The sequence below is a fragment of the Nanorana parkeri genome, unplaced genomic scaffold (genome assembly GCF_000935625.1).
Source record: "Nanorana parkeri isolate BGI_ZX_2015 unplaced genomic scaffold, ASM93562v1 scaffold286, whole genome shotgun sequence".
NCBI classification, from domain to species: Eukaryota; Metazoa; Chordata; class Amphibia; order Anura; family Dicroglossidae; genus Nanorana; species Nanorana parkeri.
The window spans coordinates 438,820-462,657 of NW_017306554.1; the positions used below are offsets into that span (position 1 = coordinate 438,820).

Here is a 23,838-nt window from a genome sequence, read left to right on the forward strand (position 1 = left end):
GATGCATGATGGTGCCACCGGGGCGGGGGGTGGGGGGGGGGAAAAGCGCTGCGGGGAGCCACTAGAAAATGAAAAAATAGAAACTTTTCAAGAAAAAGAGCAACAGCCTGCAGCAAAAGAGGGTCTCCTTAAAGGAGAAATTAAAACAAAAAAATAGGCTTTAATATCACTTTAAAGTGCAGCCACCATGGTATGTCTAAAAGTAACTATGTTAGTCTTTAAATTGACTTTCTTTCTATGGGGGGGAGGCACTTGGGTCCTAGGAACAGGCTGCACATGTAGCCTTGACTTCTGCCCTGCTCTGAATTAAGCTACAAATTTCTGGCACTAAGCCTTAAACCATCAAGTTAAATGCAAGAGCCTCAACTATCTACTGAAGTTCTTACATTTCAATAAAGGGGTGGAGCTTATTTATGGGAGAGGCTTAATTTCAACTTGGCTCGTGTACATCATAGATCCAAAGGTTTCCACTTGGATGCCCACATTGATTTAAAGCCTAAATGGGTATTTCAGATTTGTTTTAAACCATAAAAGCATTTTAGGCCACTTCAGTTCGCTTTTACACGTGGGTGTGAGGGAGATGAGTCGCTACTTTGAGTTACTGGAATCTCTGTAGATGGCTTAGAACTTTGTCCCTCCCTTCAAACTTATTTAATATAGGACAACTTTCTTCACCCTGAACATTATACATTTCAGTCTAATTAATAGTCCAGTCATCTTGACAATCCAATCAGGTGTATTAAAATTAAACCCATAGGCAGTGTTTGAAAGCTTTCAGTAGATTTGTTTGATGTTGAAACAAGAATGGAAACAGCCTGAAAAGTTTGCAGTAGATTTCTACGGGGTTACAAGTTATGTGGTATAATCAAATACATTTTCGATTTAAAAGTATTAAAATGTATTAATTGGAAAATTATCAACATTTGAATTGTAATGTGTGCTGAGAAACGAATGCAAAGATATGTAATATACAATCAAGAGAACATAATTTCCATTATAGTCACAAATCCCTCCAAAACTGATGTGTTTGTGGTCTGCAGAAGATAAGTTGTTTTCTTATTGTCACAAATTAGATTAAAAACACTGGATTCCACGATCTTTACCACTTTGGTACTGGTATTGGTGCTTAGTACTCCCAAGTTCTTAGTACTGTTTGATATAGCAGGTATACTATACTCTGTCTGCTCCGAGCAAACAACTTTCTTGAGCAGATTTTGGTTACACATTTAGAGACCTCTCTTTTATTGTATACCATAATTATTTTTAAAAAAGTTAAATACTTTCTGTGCATTCTTCTGTTATTATTGCACATAAATTTATGATTTGCAAGAATATTTTTTTTATTAACATCTTCTATAAAAAGCTGGCCATTGCACAGCAGGCTATTTGAATAATTATTGCTGCACAGTAGATTAAATGAAGTTATATATATTGCACTTTATAACTTGTTTATCATTTGCTTTATTGGTTGTTTTGAGCATTTCACAACTTGTTACTAAGATCTAGGTCTATGGAGACAGGAAAACTTATTTTCCTCTTATCTAATGGTAGAGATAACTTGCTGTATACAGTATATTGTGTTTGTAATCATTTTAATTATGTGGGCAATCTTTTTTCAGTTATGCCAGTAAGCGCAGTTATTGTTCATTATTCCCGCATAATTTTTCAATTTTCGTCAAATTTCTTTGCACACTGTATCTTAGGGAAGTCCTCTTTTTTGGTTGTTTCAAGGTGGTCACCTCTTTTTCTGTGCAACACTGTATAGTGTATTTGGGCTAGTGCAAGGCTATTTTTCTAATGTGAATAAAGCTTTGGAAGAACAATGATGCTAGACTGGTAAATATTGTCTGGGAAATGGGGAACTCAATGGATGCTCACTACTCTTCTCTTTGGGCTAGGTTGTATGGCTCCCATTGCAACACCTGTTCTTAAGCCAGTTAATGAAGAATATCATTTACAAGTTATGTCTTAAGCTGCCCATACACCTTACGAATATCGGCCGATTTTCGTATGCAATCGCGTTTTCGTCCGATATTTGTAAGGTTGACGTGCAGTGTACAACCGCAAATGCTGTACAATCGATTGACATTTGACTAACCAGCAGGTTAAAAAACTTCGGTCGATCGTACGATTTTCGCAAAGTTGGTGGTGTTTCCGTACGTCAAAATTCGTACCCCGATTTTACACTGCATATGCGCAGACAAAAATAAGTGCGGTCGATTACCGCAATTCATCCAGGTGCTTTTCTGTTAATTACTGCTGATTCAACCTTGTGATAATCGGGGCAGAATGGGTTTGATCATCGGGGCAGGATGGGTTTGAAAATACGACGGTTCGATCATCGGACAAAAAGTTTCGTCCGATGATAGCAAGGTCTATGGGCAGCTGTAGAGTGAACTATCAGCCATTTTAAACTTTAAAAGTAAAAGTCCAGGTAGCAAATATACATCCACCTAATACTGGTTTATTAAATTTATGACCTCACAAACTTTAGTTAAAAGGATGTCACCAGCACACCATGGTAAAGTGAAATCAGCAGAAATCCGTTTATAGATGGAATACTGCTATACCAGTACATGCGCTTTCGGGGCCGCACATGGTCATTCTGAGACTAATGAAGGGGACCTTGTGCGGCCCCGAAAGCGCTTGTACTGGAATCGCAGTATTCCATCAATAAATGGACTTTCCTGATCTCATTTTACCATGGTGTGCTGGTGACATCCTTTTAAACTTGTATATCTTCACAACACCATCCGTGGTACTGCGAGCACCTGCCTGGATTTTACAGACCATATTTAAACCAGTAAGGAGTGCAGCAAGACACTTGTATATTATCTACAGACTTTATGACTAGGCCCCACCCATGATTTACCCAATCATTAATGAGAACACTCATATTGAAAATCTCATTAGACAGAGAGGCTGATTTACTAACAAGTTGATAATGTTTACACAAAAATGTGTACATATTTTCTGCAATTATCCAATCATGTGCATATAAAAAAAAAGTAAACAGAAATTTTATTTTAACAAGAGTGGATAATTGAAGTGAATCTTCCACAACTTATGGTGTGAGCATACTTAACTCCTTTAATAAATTAACATTAGTACCGTATATACTGGAGTATAAGCTGTCCTGAATATAAGCTGAGGTACCTAATTTTATCACAAAAAACTGGGAAAAAGTATTGAAGACTGCCAGATGACCCCGCTCGGAGCGCCGCCCACCGGAGCAACAGTGACGCGACGCTCGCGAGGTAAGTAAGAAGACACCACTGACGCTGACTCGAGTATAAGCCGAGGGGGGCACTTTTCAGCCAAAAAAATGGGCTGAAAATCTCGGCTTATACTCGAGTATATACGGTATATTGAAGTTGGGCAGGGCGTAGTCCTATAGGCAGGGATGCATGCCCTTCCTATCAAAGTAAGATAAGTTTGAGGGCCTGTTCGCACCTAAGCGTAACATTAATTGCACTGTGGCTGGGAGATGTGTTGGGGTGCCATTGACATTAATGGTAATGCACATTAGGTGCATTGTATGATAGCTTGTGTTAATCGCATGGCATTGCGCCATTAAGGCAACGCTTGGGTGAGAACAGGTCCAGAAGGCTTTCTGGCTAGTCAACTGCATAGTAGGCACCTTTTGTCTTTCATTTTGTCTTCTCTTAAACAAGAGAAAAATGTCTGACAGATTTTCATTTGAAAGACTTCAGGACTAGGATCCTGATGTGTATCATAACTGCCACGTTACTTTCAAAAACAGTCCTGACCAAGTACAGTGGATTTTATTTCCATCAAGAAACTTTCATGATCTTCATAATTCATAGTGTCACATACATTCAAAATGTCTAAAGGCATGCAAAGCATGATCCATTGCTGTAACTAAGAGCACCCTTGAATTATATCTGGTTGAGCATTGGCACGACTTTATATGTCAGTGGTCACAGAGTCAGAGTGAAAACATAATTTGAAATAATAGTCATGCCTCCTTTCTATTCCTACATTTAGATGCATATTAAAGGTGTGTAAATTCGGGCAGCACAGTGGCATAGTGGTTAGCGCTTCTGCCTTGCAGCACTGGGAGTCCTTGGTTTGAATCCTGGCCAGGTCACTAAAGGAGTTTGCATGTTCTCCCTGTGATTGCGTGGGTTTCCTCTGGGTACTCTGGTTTCTTCCCACACTCGAAAGACATGCTGGTAGATTAAATGGCTCCTGTCTAAATTGGCCCTGTATGTGAGATGGGGGCCTCAGAGTTCCTTGAGGGCAGGGACTGATGTAAATGTGCAACTATGTAAAGCGCTGTGTAATTTGTTGGTGGTATATACGGCCTTGTTCACACCGAAAGCGTGTGTGTTCCAGAGCAGTAGCTGCTGGAACGCACCGCGATCGCTGAGAAACTTATGTGCGTTCCAGCAGCTATCGCTCTGGAACGCACACGCTTTTGGTGTGAACAAGCCCTAAATACTTGTAATAAATAATTCACTGTTTGTGAAAAATCAGTTTACTACCATCAGGGAAAATAAAGTGATATTAAAATTCAAAAAGTTCTTAAGTCATTTCAAATGCTGATTAAAACACTTACAATGGATGCTGCTCCTTAATGTTTAAAAGTCTGCTTCCTGAGGAATCAGCTGCTCCCCTGAGCACTGGCCCTGATATCCTGTTTTAGGGTGGCTCTTTTCCCTTGCATGGTCCTATGGAGCCACCCTTGTGTGTGCTAGTAAGCTGTGTGTGTCTCCACAAACACACAGGCTACAGCAAGGTAAACCACTTCCCTCATCCCTGCCCCTCACTCCTCTTTTCTCCAAGCTAGTAGGTGTAGAGCTGTTGAAGTCTGTGCTGTCGTTTGTGATCTTGTACCGGACAGGAAGTTCAGTTAAACTAAGCTGAGAGAATTGGAACCAGCTGTTCAGAAACATATTGACTAAGTGCTTGATCAGAAATTTAAAGCAATACTTTGTTGGGCAATGTATATTTGTTTAATATGGATTAATTATTGAACAAAGTTTGAGAGTTTTTGATACTACTTTAACAGAAGATTTTTGGTAACTGTAATGGATAACTGCCCATAATCGTTACTCTTCCACTCTTTTATTAAATTAGTTAACTAGTTCATGCATATATATTATTTTGTTTTTGTGATCAATTAAAAACCTGATAAAGTATAGCAATACTTTTTGAATTTACTGTTATGTATTGTTGGAAATACTTTTTTTTTTTCTCTTTTCAGATTAGCTTTATATGTGTATGAATATTTACTGCATGTAGGAGCCCAGAAATCTGCACAGACGTTTCTGTCAGAGGTAAGAAACTTTTATCATTTTATAATTTGTTGCCTGGTCAATATATACTGAAAGAACATGTTTCTAAGTAAAATAGATTATACTGAATTGATTCATTTTTTAAGAAATAAGAATGTAGGAAACTACAATTATTCTACAGTCCAGTACTGCTATAGTTATTTTTAATAACAAATATCAGAATCAGCTATACTGTAAACAAACGAAATTGCTGTTTCCCTAAGAATGACCCTTGTTGGGGTTTCTTCATAAAGAGGTCTGTTATGGGTTGGGAAAACAATGAAATTTGTTCGAGTTAACATGTATTATGTTTTCTTAATTAGCAAAATAGTAGGAAGTACTATTTGTTTCTGTTTTAGGTTTAAAATAGGTTTAAATAGGTGTTTAACAGAAGGGAATAGTTAAGGGGTCCAAAGGACACCTTTACAAGTTCAGTAGAATAGGGTAGGAGAGTAAGGATGGGATGTGCATGCTTGATTTCCTCTCACCTGTTAAATCTTGTATGCCTTTATAGTTCAGTTAAAGTTGTAAAGAACAGAACACAAACAGTTTTGAATTACTGGGGCATCAAATGATGATTGCAAAATATCTGTGGATGTCCATCTTCTCTGAACCAGCCCCATTAAATCATATTTGTTCCTTGCATATCTACGCCATCAAGTCCTACACCACTGCCTATGCTGAAGTGTCAGTTTGCACAGAATTTAGGGTTGTTCTTTATCCTTGTGTTCTATGTGCTCAGAAGTAAGTTTGAAGGTTAAAATATACTTGTTTATAGAAATGTCAGCACTGTTGTAAAAAAAAAGTAATTGGACTATCATATACAGTACATTTTGGGAACCACCTAAAATGTTATATGTGAGTATAGCCATCAGAAGAGTGCATACAATGTTAAAGATAGTATGTACAGTTTCCAACAAACTGTCATTTATCAGCAGCAGCAGCAGCAGCGATGAGCTGTCACATCATACACCAGGCCTGTAAACCTCTGCATTTACAGCTGTTTCTGGGCCAAGTATCTCCTAATACCTGTAAAATGTAAACTTTTGCTTTGGTACTGAAATAACAGCGCTGGTTTATCCATTCACCATAGACTATTTCAACATAAAATAGCTTTCTGGAAGTTAGTGAGCATGTTCTGAAATTGCTATATATCTAAAAAAAAAACTGAACCTAATTTCAAGCTGCTTTACATGTTTATTGACATTTCTAATAAAAGGCAACACTGGCAAACTATACAGGTCATTTTCCAGTATTTTTATCTTCGTGTGGATTCTCTTTCTCCTGTTTCCAAAATTTCCTCATCTGTTTACTGACCTTCTCTTTCCTCATATTTTTAGCACCTCATTTTGTTCTCCACCCCATATGCATAGTTTAGTCGCCTTTCTAACACGCTCTCAATACTTTTCAATTGTTATGCTGTTCTGCATATCTAGGCTTACACAATCTAAACAAATACTGAGAGTAAAACAGCAGAGCTAGTAAAACTTGGTTGGATTTGTAGTTGTATAAGTTCTTATTGCTTTAAGTACAATTGATTTATTGATTTGTTTGATATGGAAGGTCTTCAAATGGCCCAGCGCATATTAGGAGGCTATATTGTAGGATGCTTCTCATTCCAAAGAGTTGGTAAAGACAGTGTTTAATGATGTCATGTTAAAAGTGATCTAGTAAAGCAAGTCATTCTTATTTAATTGGATGAAGTGCAAATTGTAGTAAGTCAAGTACACTAGAAATCAGAAATCAACTTTCATTGCTTTGACTGCTCTAAGCCGATGAAAGGTTTGGAACTCACAAAACTGGCTTTTATAAACTTTTAGATTCTGGGCAGCCTTATTGTCCCTTTTCCTACTTTAATATGAGGTTCAGATTTGCTAAAACAGCGGATTGAGGCAAACCCTGTAGGTTTGAGTTTCACAATACTAGCAAATTTATGTGCAGATTCACGTTTGAGAATTTTTTTAAACCATTATGCGTTGCATCATTCACTTTTAACTTTGGACAGCAGGCTAAGAAGGGCCAATAAGAGGTCTTTTTTTAAGCCAGTTCCCCAACTATAAAGGGGGGGGGGACGGACACAGAGCAGCTATAGTATCAATTAATTGGAAGATGTTGTAGGGAAAGCTGACAAACTGCATAGGAAGAAATTAGGGTCAACTTGTAAACTGTACTTCAATTCCGATTGCTAGGCCTTTGGGTAGTTGGGCAATCTACACTTTTGTTGTCAACCATGCTTAGCAACTTTTGTTTTCTATTTTGCTGCAAGGCTTCCCTTTAAAAAAACAGGATCTTTCCGCAATCCTCTCTTATGTGCTGGAGATGTAATTAAACCAGTGTCACGATGTTGCATGTTTTTTGGGATTGTCCAGACACAGCGGAGCTCGGGACCAGCCGGGGGGAGGGGCGCACAGAACGGCACGTTATACAAGCGATCCGCTGGCTCTATAGCCGGTGGATCGCTTGTATGTAAACAGTCATCGCTGCCTGTTTTTAAATTTTGTTAGTTTCCCGTTCACGCCCGCTGTGCGAGTGGGCGTGGCTATCAGGACGTCTTTAAATGGCCTGTCAGATCAAGGAAGCTCCCGGCTGGCCGGTTCGTTACAACAGCTGGTCGTGAGGCGGTTAAAGTTTTGGTTGCTTAACCAGCCATTAAACATGGTGGCTGCATTAGTTTTCACTTTTCAAACTTAGAACATTTCCAGCAAGCACAGAAAATACCTGTTAATTTTGCCATAATCCACCATGCAATGGAGAGGAACAAAGGCAGAGATATTTGAAGTCCAACCTGTTTGACAGCCACTGCTACCTCTATAGATGCATTGGAAAAACGTGTAGACATTAAGTGACAGGAAGTGTGTTTTTGCAGGATTACCAAATGAAAATAAAGGGGGAAAAAAGCCTAATAAAAGAAAAGGAATGTCAAAATATAAATTATTCAGGAGAGTGTGGCACTTATTAAAACTTTAATCAATTGATTCATGGGTATAAAAGGTAGATACTTGGGATGACAGGAGCCTGCCAGAAGTGCTTAAATCGCAAAAAAAACCAAACAACTGCCAATAAGTTGCACACAAAAAGTTGCACCTAAATAAATGACCAAACAAAAACTGTAAATGCAGTATATCAACATAATATACATAAGCAGCTAATCTTCTGTGCAATGGTGTGTCTTTATACAAATTATATTACCTGCAAATTAATTTGTTCCTTGTAGCAGACTGTATTTGCAAATTTTTTGAATGACCCTTTTGAGTTTGGTATTGACAGAACTAGTAAGTAACCCTGTTTCAGTTCTGTTGTACTTTATAGACAAAACATTTAGTACAATCAGCTCTACCGAACTGACCTTTTTTTCTGTAAGCATACATTTTTGAATGCTTAAAGGAGAACTATGAGGTGAATGAATTACACTCATCCCCATAGTTAGAGCTGACTTTGACATTGAAACTGTCACAAGCTGGCTCTATTGATCGGGAAGTGAGCGAAGACATACCGCCGCTCGCTCACTTCCTGATCATCTTCCTGCAGAGAGCGGTGACTGACTCCTCTCTGATCCTCCCACTGTCAATAAGCCGACTGGGTGGATCTCCAAAGTATTGTCGGGATCCATCCCGACTGCAGCGCTCTCAGCATATAGCAGCAATAGCCCACTATATACTAACTTTTGGGTCATAGCAGCCTCCTCCCAGGCCCTACCTGGTGGGGGGGCTGCTAATGACCGCCTGATTTGGCTAGGCCTGAAGCCTAGGGGACTAGCCATGTGTTCACACTAAGGCCTGAGTCTGGGGGCCCAGTGGCTACTATTGATATAAAGAGGACTGGATGGATGAATTCTAATTCAAGTACTGCTTTGCCAGGAACTCTAAACACAGACTGCCTTATCTAGCTTAAATGTCCTAGTCTGTGAATGGCAGCAGTTACTGTGTTCTACTAATCAAAGGAGTCTACACCAGCCTGGATGATCGTGACCCTAACCCTCTCTCCCAGTAGTTTTTCCTGTTGTCTAAAAATCTCAAATAGCAACAGGATACTCTAAAACATGTGGAAACAAAAACCCAGAAAAAGAACAAAAATTTAACCTATTTTGGAATATGTATTTTTGTTATTTTTTTAGTCACATTATGTGTGAGCATGATCAATGAGCATGATCACACAGTAATAAGAATTCCCCCCTGTAACGAGCCCCTTGCTCGCTCGGTTCCACTCTCCCGGCACTCCTCTGCTACTATTGGATCAGATGTCAGACCGCAACGTCTGATCCTTCGATCGTCAGATAATCCGGGATTCGAACTACAGCTATGTGCCGTTCCAATCCAGCTCAGAACAAACACCAGGCAGGCTGTATGTAAGTTCCAACAGGGAACTGCTTTATTGAAGACCAGCTCAGTATATATACAGTCCAAGAAGTCTAAACACATAACGCAATCAAACATGAACAGCATGCAAACATCCCCTCCCCCTCCCCGATGCCTTAATGAATGAATAGGGAGGGAGGAGACACATGTGATGGGATTATCTCCTGAGTGTATCATAGTGTGATTTACTCATCTACACCTGGAGTCAGCTACTCCTAGAATCAGCTATCTAATCCCATCATCAACACAATACAACAAAAGGACCAATAAACTGTAACAGTTCAATGTCCAGAATTATCCCCCTTCAGTGCTCCTGGAGTCACAGCCTGTACCTATAATACACACAGGGCCATCCAAATGTAATGCCAGGGAACATGTACAGTACATCCCCCCACACATAAACCTGGTAGAATGGTTCATTGTAACCCCAAGAAGTCCGAGGGGGGTCTCCATAGTTCTGGGTCCATAGTCAGTTGGAAGGAGGCTAGCCCCCAGGCTCCTCCAACAGCACCAGTGACGGTTCAGTCCGTCACATTCCCCCAAAATAAGTAAAACATTTAAATGTAAAGAAAATGTTGGAGCCCTTTTTTTATGCACACACCCAATGTTATACTTACAAACCTAAGACAAAATAATTTTTTGACATTCCCAACTTTTTGTGGTATTGCACGTTTTATGCCAAAAAAAAAATAACCGCCAAAATGAGTAATAATTTACAAAAACATGTACAAAAACATTTTTGGGTGTTTGCACATTAATAGTCTGAATATCAACTTAAAACATGACAGTACATATTTTATTTTTACTTATTTTGGTGTGTTTTGCTGCTAAATGCTAAGCTACATCAAATAACCCTAAAATACACCAGAATAATTAAACTCTTAACTGTTAAAATTTTTCACACCTGTCATCTAAAACACCTCAACTAACAACAGATACACCTAAAAATAACTAAAGAAAATAAAAAAAGCATTCAAAAGCTAGTTCAAAGCCCATAAAAATCTAAAAACAACCTTAAACCACCATAATTCTGCTTTACTCTTTGACCCCGAAGCATTTCGCCTACAGGCAAAACTATTCCCAGAAAATCGTCCAACTTTGCCAAAATTTAAGCCAAGTGAAATAAGGTAATCTCGTTCATGCCTACTCCAGCAACAGCAAGTGTGCCAGCAGCGAGAACACAACACTGGTAAAGGTTCTAAATCCATTCCCTTGTACACACTCACAGGTGTAAAGTATGAAGAAAAACATTTTTTTATTCATTCTTTAGTTAGATAACTGAGCAGAAAAAAAGTGAAAGCAGTTTCATTTTGCAACTGAATGCAGTACTTCCTCCAATCTGCTCAGATTGTTATTGATAATAGTACATATATAAATGTCTGTGCTCTGTTTTCCCTTCTAAACAGTTTAGATATTAAGATACAAACTTGTTGTTTGCTATTATGCTGTACTATAATTGTAGGCACATATAAAAGACCTTTATTAACTCCAAGTATGTATTCATTCAAACATGCTTACAGCAGCCAGAAGTTTTATTTAAGATATGCATATACTAGGGAAGAGTTGGAACAAGTTTTTATTACTGTCTTTGCCCCCTGAAAATCTACCATTTTTGTTCTGCTATTTGTTCTGGTGATTAGTATTACTAGGAAAGAAAGTGCGGTGATTTGTACTGTATGTGAATTAGTACTCTTAGAAAGCCAGTATGTGAATTACAGATAACATGTTTTGAACCAGTTCATGAGACAATGTAATGGAAATCAAGTGGTTCATGATAATAGTGTAGCATGATTGGTTGAGATTATTTGTGTAAGAAGCAAAGTATTCCTAAAGATAATTTTAAAATGTTGTTAACTATGGTGTAGCTAAAGCACCACCCAGCTGTCATTTGCGTGGAGAAGGGCCGGCCCTTCGGCTGACCTTTCTCCATGCTTCGGCTGTCACTTCGGTTCAGCTGAGCTGCTCGGCTGCCTTCGGCTGCTGTACGACTATTGTATATTGAATAGCCCGTACAGCAGCCGTTCGGTTTCGACTGAACCGAAGGTATCAGGTAGCGGAAGCGAGCCGAAGCTACATCTGGATCCTTCCGCTCCATAGTGCATAACCCCTAATTTTGGAGGTAGTTTGTAGAGGTCGTTAAGCAGGGTGTTTGTTCGGTTTATAAAGGAGGTCAGAGAACAATAACTACTCTTCTTTATAAACCAAGCAATGCATTGAAACATTATTAAAGGAGAACTATGGGGTTCTATCTTTTTTTTATGAATGCATTCCTTAGGCTAAATAATGTAATTTACTTTAATTAGCCAAAATGCACAGTAAGGCTGTAAAACCTTATTTTAGGTGGTGGGCGGGGCTAAGCACCGCAATGAGAAGACATCCCGACGTATCTGACGGGATCCTCCCCACTGATGACTGACAGTGATTCTTGAGAGCTGCTGCGCGTCCACGAATATATTGACATGCGCAGCAGCTCTCTCCTTACCTGCACGTCCCCGTGTGCCAGCTCCTTCCCCCCTCTCTCTCTCTCTCTCTCTGTTTACTATTAACATGGGAACAAATAAGGTTTCTACTCCAAATTCATTTATGATGGTTTATCTCTTGTGGTCGCTGCTTTGCTTACTTGTCAAACTCGCAGCGAGCGGGAAGGATAGCAGGGACACTGCATACATATCTTTGTGATCGAAGCAAAACCTCCTACGTTATTCCAGGTTCATACACTTGGCTGCATGCTGTATATGGCTTCTCTCCGCTCTGCTCTAATGGGCTTAGAGGGTAGCGAGGGACTCAAGATGGCGATATTTTTGTGCATATTGGCTAATTAAAGTAAATTACATTATTTACTTATTTAGCCTAAGGAATGCATTCATAAAAAAAAAAGATAGAACCCCATAGTTCTCCTTTAATGTCATAGTTAGGAAAAACATGCAAACACTATATAAGAATTTTTAAAGATAATACATTTAAAAAAATTGCACCGATTAGGATTAATAATTATTAATAAGCAATCAAAAGAAGTTGCTCAGTCTCAACGAGATTTCAGGAAAACCTTCGGGAGCAGAATAGTGTATCTAGCCTTACCAAACTGTGTTCAAAACATTAAAAAATATTATAAATAATAACCCAACAAATTGATTTTACTACGTCAAACCTAACTATAACTATGTAGGATTCTCAGTTGAAGTGGCCCACAAACACTCTCTACCATTGAGTTTCCTGATACAGTTCAGAGATGGGTTGCACTGGTGTTTAAATGGATCATCATCAGTCATTCAGACCCTGCATTAGCAAACAGTTCTACGCTATTGTTCCCACTTGACTACACTTCACATTTGGAATGAGGATCAGGGCAAATGTTTTTTTATCTGTAGTCACATCCCATGAACACCGTTACCCATTTTTTTTACATTGTTTTTTACATTGTAAATTCGTGAACACTGATGCTATCAAGTGTAAGAGATTCCTACAGATTCTCCGCCATCCAAAGGTTCCTTTATGTAAAATGTTTTGTTTGTTGTTTGCTAAATATACTGTTTTTATTTACTATATCTTAAATCCAATCACAGTTAGGGAGTCAGATATGGAGAAATCCTTATGGTTCAGAGACTTTTTTTTATGACTGTACAGTGATGTTGAACTTTCTCATACCTGGGAAGGACAAGCTGCACAATTGCTGAATTCTGAGATAGCCTTTCTAAAGATCTAAATGTTGTGACCCTACTTGTATTAGAATTTCTTGTAGTACCTTTTATGTTGAAATCATTATACAGTAATCCTGTATGAGAGGACTCAATCTTGCAGCTTGTTCAAAACATGTCTCTCATCCAGTCTACAGACATAAATGTTATCCTATTTGAAAATTTGGTTTTGTTAAGATATATTGTGTCTGCTCCCCAAGAATAATGATCTCTTGGGTGGATTCATTAAAGCAAAGAAGTAAATGTTAATAATGAAGGATCAGTTAAAAGTCCTACTAATGATTACTATCCTATGCTTCACAGATCATTATAGTCCATTACCACACTACAGTGCATTTGCCAAGGTGATCATTTGCTAAAGGAACTGGACAAGTTTTAGGCAGCAGGTCAATGAAACTGCTAATCCAGATGCATGTTTTTCCATTTGGTCTTAATCCCTTCCTGCTGCTTCCAGGCAGACATTATTGATACTAAGTGGCCGTTCACTCATTATAATTGAGGAATGAATCATTTAAATTGCACTTCAACTAATTTAGGATTTGCAGGATCTCATCTGAGTGCGTGGATTCATTTTAATGGAATGCAACACAGGCAGAACAAAGGTACAACAAATGTTAAGATGCAGTTTTTATGGTGGGTTAACTATAGGCCTTCTGTGGGTATGATATAAATATGAATTATTTTAATGTAAATAATTCATCAGTAACAGGTGCTATTGATAACGTCAAAGTATGCAAATGTATACTTCACTGAATTCACATACAATTATTTTTCATGCAACATTTCATAAGGTCTTTAAAAATAACATAAAGATAAACAGCCTTGAATATACAAGTCTGTTGAAAAGCTGATAAAACTAAGGGGGTTATTTACTATGGAGCCGTAGCTTCAGCTGATCCTTCGGCTCGTTTCCGCTGCCTGAGCCCTTCGGTTCAGTCGAACCGCAGGGCTGCTGTACGGGCTATTCACTGTAGCCCGTACAGCTGCTGGAGGCGGCTGAGCGGCTCAGCCGAGCCGAAGACATATGCTTCAGCTCAGCTAAGCCGAAGCGGAGCGAACGGCCTGCCGAAGGACGGCAGTGATCTCACAGCTGGCTGGGGACGCTGAACTGTCATTAAACAATCACAACTATGATGTCACAGCTGACTCCGCCCAGTTGTTATTCACTGGCCTGGACCTTCTAGAAGACTATAGCAGGTGCCGGCCAATAGGAAACATTTGGGTGGAGATAGCTGTCACTGCTATCTCCGCCTAATTGTTTTATTTTCTTTTTTAAAAAATCTTTCTTTTTTATTTTCACTATTTATTTACATTTTAAAATAATTTTTTTAAGCTTTTTTTTTCTACTATTTTCACTATTTGATATTCTGGTCGGTACTTCGGAGGTACCGAGCAGAATAGCCGAATACTGCTATTCACTCACTGCCGTTTGCCCCTATGTGAATAGGGGCGAACGTCAGCGAGTGAGCTGCCGGAGCTTCGGCTAGATTGATCCAGATGTTGAATTGGCTGAGTGGAAGTCCTTCTGCACTTTGGCTCAGCCGAAGGCAGCCAATGTATGACTAATTTCAGCCGATGTACGGCTGAAATCAGCCGTACTGAGCCGTAGGCTCACTTCACTTTGGCTGGGTTATTCACTCGGCTGCCTTCGGCAGCTTTGTGGATAACCCCTAAATGTATTTGAAACATAAGTTGGTTTGTTTTCTTTCCACTTGACTATACATCCTACATTCACTGGCAGAGTGGCAGCTACACAATGGCATGATTGATAGTACTGGAACCTTTCACTTCTAAAAATGTGGTAGACTTAATTTCAGGTAAGACATTTGCAAAAAAATAACTAATGGCTGTATTTGGCACTAGAGGCTTCTACATCATAGGAAAAAAATTATAGGAGCATAGTGGGGAAGTCAATGACTCAGAAAGGTAAAGGGGCCAGATTCAGAAAACATGGCAACTGAGAGAGAAAAATGGACAACACAGGCACAGATGGGAAGGAGGCAGACCTAACACCTTAACATACTGTAGATAGTCCATTACCAAGAGTCACAAACGGGATATATGGCCAGATATACAATGCAAGGTAAGAGACTACACAAGCCAGTAACTAGAAGCTAGGACAGAGGAGCCAAACAAGCAAGAACAGACTCAGTGGTGATCCGAAAAGAGACAGAGGCACAGGCTTGTACTAAGTGATTAGTGACTCATCCAGTAGATCCAAATTAGGCCTCTGGTGGGTGCCTAGCTCATACATCTAAAGTGCAGGTGACACACCAGTACCAAGGCACCCCTGCATTGCTTCTACTCTAGAGCTGCAGCTAACGATTATTTTCAAAATCGATTATAATCGATTATTTCGATTAGTTGTTGCAGCCCTATTCTACTCACTAGCAAATAGTCTGTGCTGCTAAGTCTGTGGTCTCAGCAGGGAAGCAGACAAAGCAGTGATTAGATATACCACTGAACCACCAATGTAAGAAACAGTGTTACCTGTGCAGACACACACAATGCTGTTCAAAAGTTTAAAAGATTTTTGAAAAGGTTGCAAATCGGGAATGCTTTCAATAATAATACCAAAATAGTTATTATTAATCTTGAAACTTCCTAAAAAGTACAGTAAGCAGAAAAACATAAATTAAAGCAATATTTGTTTGCACCCTTCTAACACAGGAGCAATTCTTTTAGATATACATGTATGCACTTTCTAAAGCTTCTTGTGTGGTAGGTTGTTCCAAGCATGCTGGGGAACTTGCCATAGTTCCACCACTGACTTTGAATTTCTTACTTCTTTCTGTTTCTGCAAGTAACTGCAGACTGTTTCGATTATATCCAGATTAGGACTCTGCAGGGGCCATATCATCTCTTAAATAATTTCCTATTCTTTTTTTACTGCAGATAGTTCTTTATGATTTTGGCCATGGCTTTTGTACAATTTTCATGCTGCAGAATTAAGTTGGAACCGATCAGACTCTTGCCTAATGTTATTCCATGATGGATAATTACCTGTCCATACATTTAGTCAGTAAGGGTGAAATCAATTTTGACCAGCTGCCACCACACGCAGCTGTTTGCATGTAACATCACAGGCTGCAATTACCTATGGACAACTGAACCTGGATGAACACTGTTTCTGGACTGTAGATGTGTTTAATGTCCCACTGGTTTCTGCCAGTTCTGAGCTTATAGAGATCCAGTTTTGAAGGGAAGTACACCTCATGTATTTCTTGTCTACCGTACTTAAGTACTATAGCTGACCACTGCATTGCTGATCCTCATCTTTGCCAGTTTGTGTTTCAGCAATAGAGCTTTTACAGCACATCTAGAATTTATGAATAGAACAGACTTTGCTAAAGCAAGATAGCCAAACATTGAGGGTGCTATTAAAATCAACTTTTGACTGGAAAGGGATCTATTGCTATGTTGCTTTCTTTCTTTTAAGGACTTTCAATATCTTATTTCAGTCTTTCTCAATCTTTCTCCTACAAAGGATCCCTTAAAGTAACTTTCATGTCTTATGGAGCCCTGGGCAAAAATTATTATATCTACAGCACACTGTACATTAGCAGGGTCAGTAGGTTGTAGATAAAAGGATAAAGAATGTGGTGTATTTAAAACCAAGAGCAGATCATTTTACAACCCATGCTCTATAAAACAAAATTATTTCATGTAATAATCATGAACATAAACTAACAATATAAATAATAATAATAACAACATTGACCAGAAAAGAAACACAGGCAATGTAAATGACGGTGTCTCTTTACAGTGCTGATCAGTGGGGAAGTGTTACATTTGTATTTAGTGGAGAAGTGCCCCTTATACTTATGGTCTTTGAACAAATGCCCCTTTACATTAATGGTCACTGAAAAAGTACCCCATTACATTGGTGGTCAATGTACTCTGGGAGAGGAGTCCATTAGAATGTTTGTCAGTGGTAGAAGGAACCCCTTACATTAGTGGTCAGTAGAAAAAAAAAAAACCTTTGCATTGGTGGTCAGTGGGAAGAATGCCACCCTTTTAGACAACTAAAGAGATCCTTGATGTCAGTGATTACTTACCTGAGAGACGAGAATATAGGCTGTACTGGTCCTAAACCCTGCTCTGCTGTACATTGGTATAGAACATTGCAGAAACCATTAGGCAGGAGATTAATATGCCATTGCTTATTGCTAAAGGAACCCCTCAAAACTTCTGGAGGAACCCTATGGTTCTAGTGAACCCTAGGTTAGAAAGGCAATCGTATTGTATTATATTACTTTACTTTTTGCAAAAGGAATGTTTGGAACTCTAACATTCGCTCTGTTTTGTTGAACATTAATGCAGAACATATGATGGAACCATCTATAAATGAGAAATCTACTGTATATCACTGAAGAATGTTGCACAGACTTAAGAGCTGGTACCACATTCTGACACTGCACAGACAGTGTTTTGAACCACAAGAATTGACTATATTTTTTGGGTTTTGACACTGGATATGTATACATACTGGATGTGTTCTCTTTTGTTGTGTCCTGCACTTGTTTCACTGTTTTTTTAATTTTACCTCTCTGTTATATAAGATAAGTATATAGTTAGCTTAGCTTGAGAGCAGAATAAAGGATAATAGTTAAACGTTATTGGAAGTTCTAGCATGACTTCTATACCCAGTACCCAAAACTGATGTGGCATTGAGAACAGGTTTTTGATGCCATCACAGGACAGCAGTCTGTGATAGGAGAAGTGCAACCAAGAATTACAAAAGCAACAGGGAATTTGTGGTAACTAAATATATTGTCACCCTGAAACAAATACAGAGCTGTTAATGATCTGTGGGGCTAAAGCTTTTGCAGGTACATGCTCCTTGACTGTTCCAGCAAGTGCCAAACCAAATCATTGTGAGGAGTTACTAGTAAAGGTTCACTGCAGATTCATGGGGTTGACTTAACACCTATCTACATTTTCAAGTTTTTTTATTGCTTTGGACAGGTGCATTGGCATGGCTTGTCATTCCTATTAAAACCTATTAGTGTAAATCAATGGATGAAAAAAAAATAGACATTAACTTTTTTGACCAATGCATGCCAACATACCACACATATGCCAACTAGTATCATTAAAAATAATTGTAACCTTTACACATGTTAATGTATCCTAAGACATGTAGAAAAAATCCTGGTTTTGAGAATTTCCAAGGCTGTGTTCACTCAAGAACTCTATGCATTAACACACACTGACATGTAGTGGTATGCAGTACATTAGCATTTTCAAAGCACACACGCAAAATTATACTAGACATGATATGTACAGTTCACTCAGGTATTATGCACCTCTTGCAATGAGTTATGTCTAGTGGCCCCCAAGTTGATGCTGACATTGAAGGAAGTTATGTCTTTGTTAAAACTCTCATAAAAACCTCCAATCGCATAAATGTTCCCTTGCAAAGGTTACGTGGTGGTATAGACTTTATAAATAATTTTTCCATTCCAAAGAAAGTAGTGAGTAATTCTTACTTAAATTGGTTAGATGCACCTTCCTTTTCTGTATTATTACCTATCACAGCCGTGCCACTCAATGGAATCAATGCTGTTGTGCCTTTTACAAAAGGTAAGTTTTTACATTTCAGGAATTTAACACAGAGGAGATCCACCAATAACAACCTGACTAATGTTATCTGTGCTGAGGTTCTTATGGGGCTCCAACTTATGATATACTTTGAACATTTTAATCCAAACTTGACAAAGGATAAAGCAAAGAAAATAACATGCCATGGATTCCTCCTCAAAGACTTTACATTTATTTTCTTTATATACCTATATTTGTGCTCCACTAAACACACAGATACAGCACAACAGAAACCGAAGGACTAACCAAGCTTAGCGCAGAATTGCGAGGCAGGAGTGTAATACATACACTGGCCAGGTCAGGTCCAGAAGAAAACATGTAGAGTTGATAGACATTTATTTATTTATTTTCTCTATATACCTATATTTGTGCTCCACTCTCCACTAAACACACAGATACAGCACAACAGAAACCGAAGGACTAACCAAGCTTAGCGCAGAATTGCCAGGCAGGAGTGTAATACATACACAGGCCAGGTCAGGGCCAGAGAAAACATGTAGAGTTGATAGACCGAGCAAAGATAGTAACAGTAGTAGGGGGAATATACAGGTTAGGAAGAAATACAGGTCTAAATAAACAAATCTGATAAGCCCGTCAGATAACAGGTCTGGAAATACAAGGCTGCGTGAGAAACTGGATCCAAACGGGGCTAGCCTATAAAAAAAAACAGGATCAGAGGATTCATGAATACAGTCATTGGGCTAAAAAAAAAAATTGTACATTGTACAAACAACTGGTGCAGAAAGGGAGCTTCCTTGCAGATTCTCAGTGGTTATTAGATTAGTAGACAGGAAAAGATAGGTTGGAGACATGGAGTGAGCAAAGACACACAGAGCGGGCAATCGCAGAACAGACTGCAACAAGCACAAACCGATTAGAGTGCAAAAAGAGGAAGTGTCAGGAGGCATACACACATAGAGGACAAATCTAGCCAGGTTTGTGACAACATATTTTATCTACTTCAATTTTTCAAGATAATAAAATTAATTATCTTCACACATCTTATATTTACTGATATTGCACAAAAATGATGAGTAGAGAATGAGAAGGATTAAAAAAGATGCAGAATAAGTGGCGAAGAACTGGAAATGGGGAAAAAAAAGGCGAGAGTGACAAATGCCATAGCTAAAGACCACGATTAGACTAACAAATAGGATAGTTGGAGAAAAATAGGTCTGATAGTCGGAGTAGGCAGAGAAAGACAGACAGACGGTTACTTTGAGAAAATAAGGCTGCAAGATAGGACAGGTGGAGAATGACAAGGCTAACAGGTGTGATGGGCAGAGATACATAGGACTGATAAATGGTATGGGTGGGATAAACATGACAAATTTGAGCTATCCTAATGAGAAAAAGCACATGAGAGAGACAGACAAAAAAACAGATAAACAAATGGAATGGGTGGAGTAAGACAAGACTCACAGACAAGATGGGTAAGGATATACAAGACTGACAGATGGGATAGGTGGAGTAAGGCAAGACTGACAGATGGAATAGGCAGAGAAAGATAGAGCTGATGGAAGTGAAGGGCAAAGAAACATGAAGGCAACAGACCAGAGGGGTGGATAAACTGAGATTTGACAAACTGGACAGGTAAAAAAACACAAATCATTGCTGACAGTTTTAACTATGAAGCTAAGAGTAAAGGAAGTAGTTGATAATATATGGGCTCTTACAAGAACAGACCTTAAATGGTAAAATAAAGAAGATCATGAGAAACAAGATAAGATAATCTAGAAAACATGTATAAGGTTTTCAAGAGCTTTGTGCGCAGGAGGAAAATAAAAGGCAAACTGGAAGCTGCAAATGAGGAAATAAACTCATATTCAGCATAGATTCTGAGTAGAGTTCTGAATAGAAAAGGTGACATTACGTTCTCTCTGTGCTGCTGTGTAGTCTGAGACTCTCAGCTATGGATTTAACCTTGTTCTGGAATAAAGGGGGTTAATGTCACAAAAGGAAAAGTTGTTGCTAATGCACATTAGAGAGCTTTGCAGAGAAACTGAATGAGCCATTTTACAATGTGCTACAGACACCAAGCTGAGCATAAGATGAATAAACTAAGGGTAAAGGCTGATAGAAAAACCCTGAGGAAACTGCAATGCCCACATGTGAGGTAGGAGGTCAAATGCACTGAAGTGCTGAATAGGAAACTGGAAACTTGCACACATTTTTCCTTTCCTTATTTTTTCATGTAGGTGGTGTATCATATCTACAATCATTTATACATTACCAATAGTTAGCAAAAACAACTAACTGAAAATCACGCTGATTTTACTTTTAAATACTGTATTTGCCGCCTTATAAGGTGACTGGGCGTATAAGACGACCCCCTACTTTTTCTGTTAAAAGATAGGTTTTGGGCTATACTCGTTGTATAAGACGAGTACAGCCCAAAATAATGTTTCAATACACCCACTAACCTCCTTGGTGGTATTCCCGAGGGTGGCTCGAGGGTTAATTTTCAGTACCATAAGCGGTAACCCCCCGAGCCACACTCTGGATTACAGTCTCTTACCTTGTCCACGATTCCCGTCATCTGGGTTCCATCCCTTGCAAGCGTCGCAGGGGGCAGAACCGGCGGGAATTTTAAAAGTAAAAAAAAATAGAACAAAAAATAAATACAATAATCAGACCGCCAGGGAGGCTAATCTGTCAGCCCGCTGGATGTGCGGTAATATTGTATGTAAGGTAGCTTCGGCTACATAAAGTATACCGCACTGAGCCAATCACGACAAGCGATATACTCTGCCAATCCGAGCAGGCTTTGTATTCATTAATAGAATACATCGCTCGCCGTGATTGGCTCAGTGCGGTATACTGTATGTAGCCGAAGCTACCGTACTTAAAATATTATCCGCACATCCAGCGGGCTGACAAAGGGAGATATGGGGCATGTCAGACCAGGTCGGTTGCTAAACGCACACTAAATATGGTATACGCCGGATTGTATACCTGGCGTATAAGACGACCCCCGATTTTCGCGGGATGTTTTTAAGTCTAAAAAGTCATCTTATACGCCGGCAAATACGGTACCAAGCAAACAATGTGACTGATCCAGTCATTACTAGATATTCACATAAAGTTTAAATCAGATAGAAAGGCCTCTTTTTGTCCATCAGCAATGCGATACCCAACACACACTAAGGCTGAGTTACTAAAGAAGAAGTTGATAATTTGTCAAACAATAAATTGTGTGAATATTCACTTCAATTAGTCGTTCATGTAAAAAACAAATTCCTGTTTCCTTTTTCAACTTATTGTGTGAACATTCTCAACCTCTTTAGTAAACCAACCTCATTCTTTGACAATGTACTATTTAAATAACAAAAACAGCTATTTCAACTGATGCTGCTATCAAAATAAAGTAATTGAACACCAGGCCATAGCAGAAGGTAACATACTGCTTTTATTGCTTCTGAAGTATCTTCTTTGTGAACTGGAAATCCCCAAACCAGGCCACCCTCAAATCAAAGTGGTCTTACCTTGTTTTTAACGTCTAAATTTTTAAGCATGTATTGTTTTCCCACTAAGCAATGGGATGATTTTATGTCGGCTGCTGAAGGACATCCCTTGATAGTGGATGGAGAGGATAGCTAAAGCCGAAAAAATGATTTTTGTGTTTTTGTTTGCAGTGTGCAGGTGGCCTAGAATAATTCAGACGACTACTGTTGACTCTTGGCAAGCATCACCATCCCTGTTTTGTAACACAAAATCACAATAGAATTTTCTTTATCACATCTATTAGGCCAGAATTATAGAAATGATTAGTCTTTCAGCCGAAAAAGTTTTTAGTATTTTAAGTGTTTTTAAGTTTATAACAGTTCTTTCAATATATTGTGAGATCTAGCTTCAAATGGAGGCCTTTCCATGAACTCCACAGAATGCAATTAGGGCTTTTTCCCCACTTTTATTCAGCCAAACGTCAAAGTAACAGTGTTCTACCCATGCAGGGGTTAGTTAGTATACTAGTAACACACATGTATCTCAGCCTCCTGTCTATTTTGTATTCTATTCTGTCTCTTCCTCCTTAGGACAGGGCTGTCTCGGTCTCCATCTCTCTAAGACATCAGTCTTGTCTGATTGCCTTTCTATGTAGGCCAAACGGACCTGGACACGCGGCCCATGTATTAGACTTCAAGCTGCTCTAGGAGCAATGACCAACCAGAGAATACACTCATTAGTGGGCAACACCCACTGGACTCCATTCAGCTTCATACCTGTTCAGGGACCCTTTTCCTGTTTAAACAGGCACTATCTGCATCTGCACACAATGACAGACCATCTGTCACATATCCCCCTCCGTTTCGACCTGGAGGTTAGAACACGAAAACCCTCACAGCAATGATCAATCTCTCTTTCAACCCCACTTTATATACATCAGGACATCAACTATTGCTCCCCTTCTCAGGACATATCTGCCTTCTAGCACCCTCCTGCCTTGTACTAGCACCATCCCAATAAAAGTAAGCCTGCCCACTACAGGACCTAAATGGCTTCTCCCATGCATTTTCGGCTTTTGGAGATTTCTGCTGGCACAGTTGCCCAGACTGCATTTAATGGAGAATTCCCCAGCATGCAACCAGAGGTATATTCTACACTTGCCAGTCACCTCACTGGCATATATTCCCAAAGGAGATTTCAAAGGCTTCTTGTGAGCATGTTTCCAAGAGCAATATCTTAGTATTTTAATCTGGGTCATCTCATTCATATTACAATCGGGGCATTTATGAGGCATGCCATCTTTGTGAGTATTCAGGGGACTCCTATTCAGTGACCTAATTTTGTAAGTTCTTTCAGCTATATGACCTTTATAAAGTCTTGCAGTAGCATAACTCCGTGTGACGACCAAAGCATGCCATCTTTGTGGACATTAAAGGGACT

The 23,838-nt window shown here is 39.1% G+C and overlaps 1 protein-coding gene across 1 annotated transcript in view; it reads left to right on the top strand.

The window, feature by feature from the left end:
- The window catches only part of SSBP4 (single stranded DNA binding protein 4), a 372,115-nt gene that overhangs the window by 71,310 nt on the left and 276,967 nt on the right, over positions 1–23,838 (top strand). Inside the window, exon 2 of the mRNA XM_018557491.1 lies at positions 5,231–5,303. Coding sequence (XP_018412993.1) covers positions 5,231–5,303 — 73 coding nt within the window. The remainder of the gene's footprint in view (positions 1–5,230; positions 5,304–23,838) is intronic.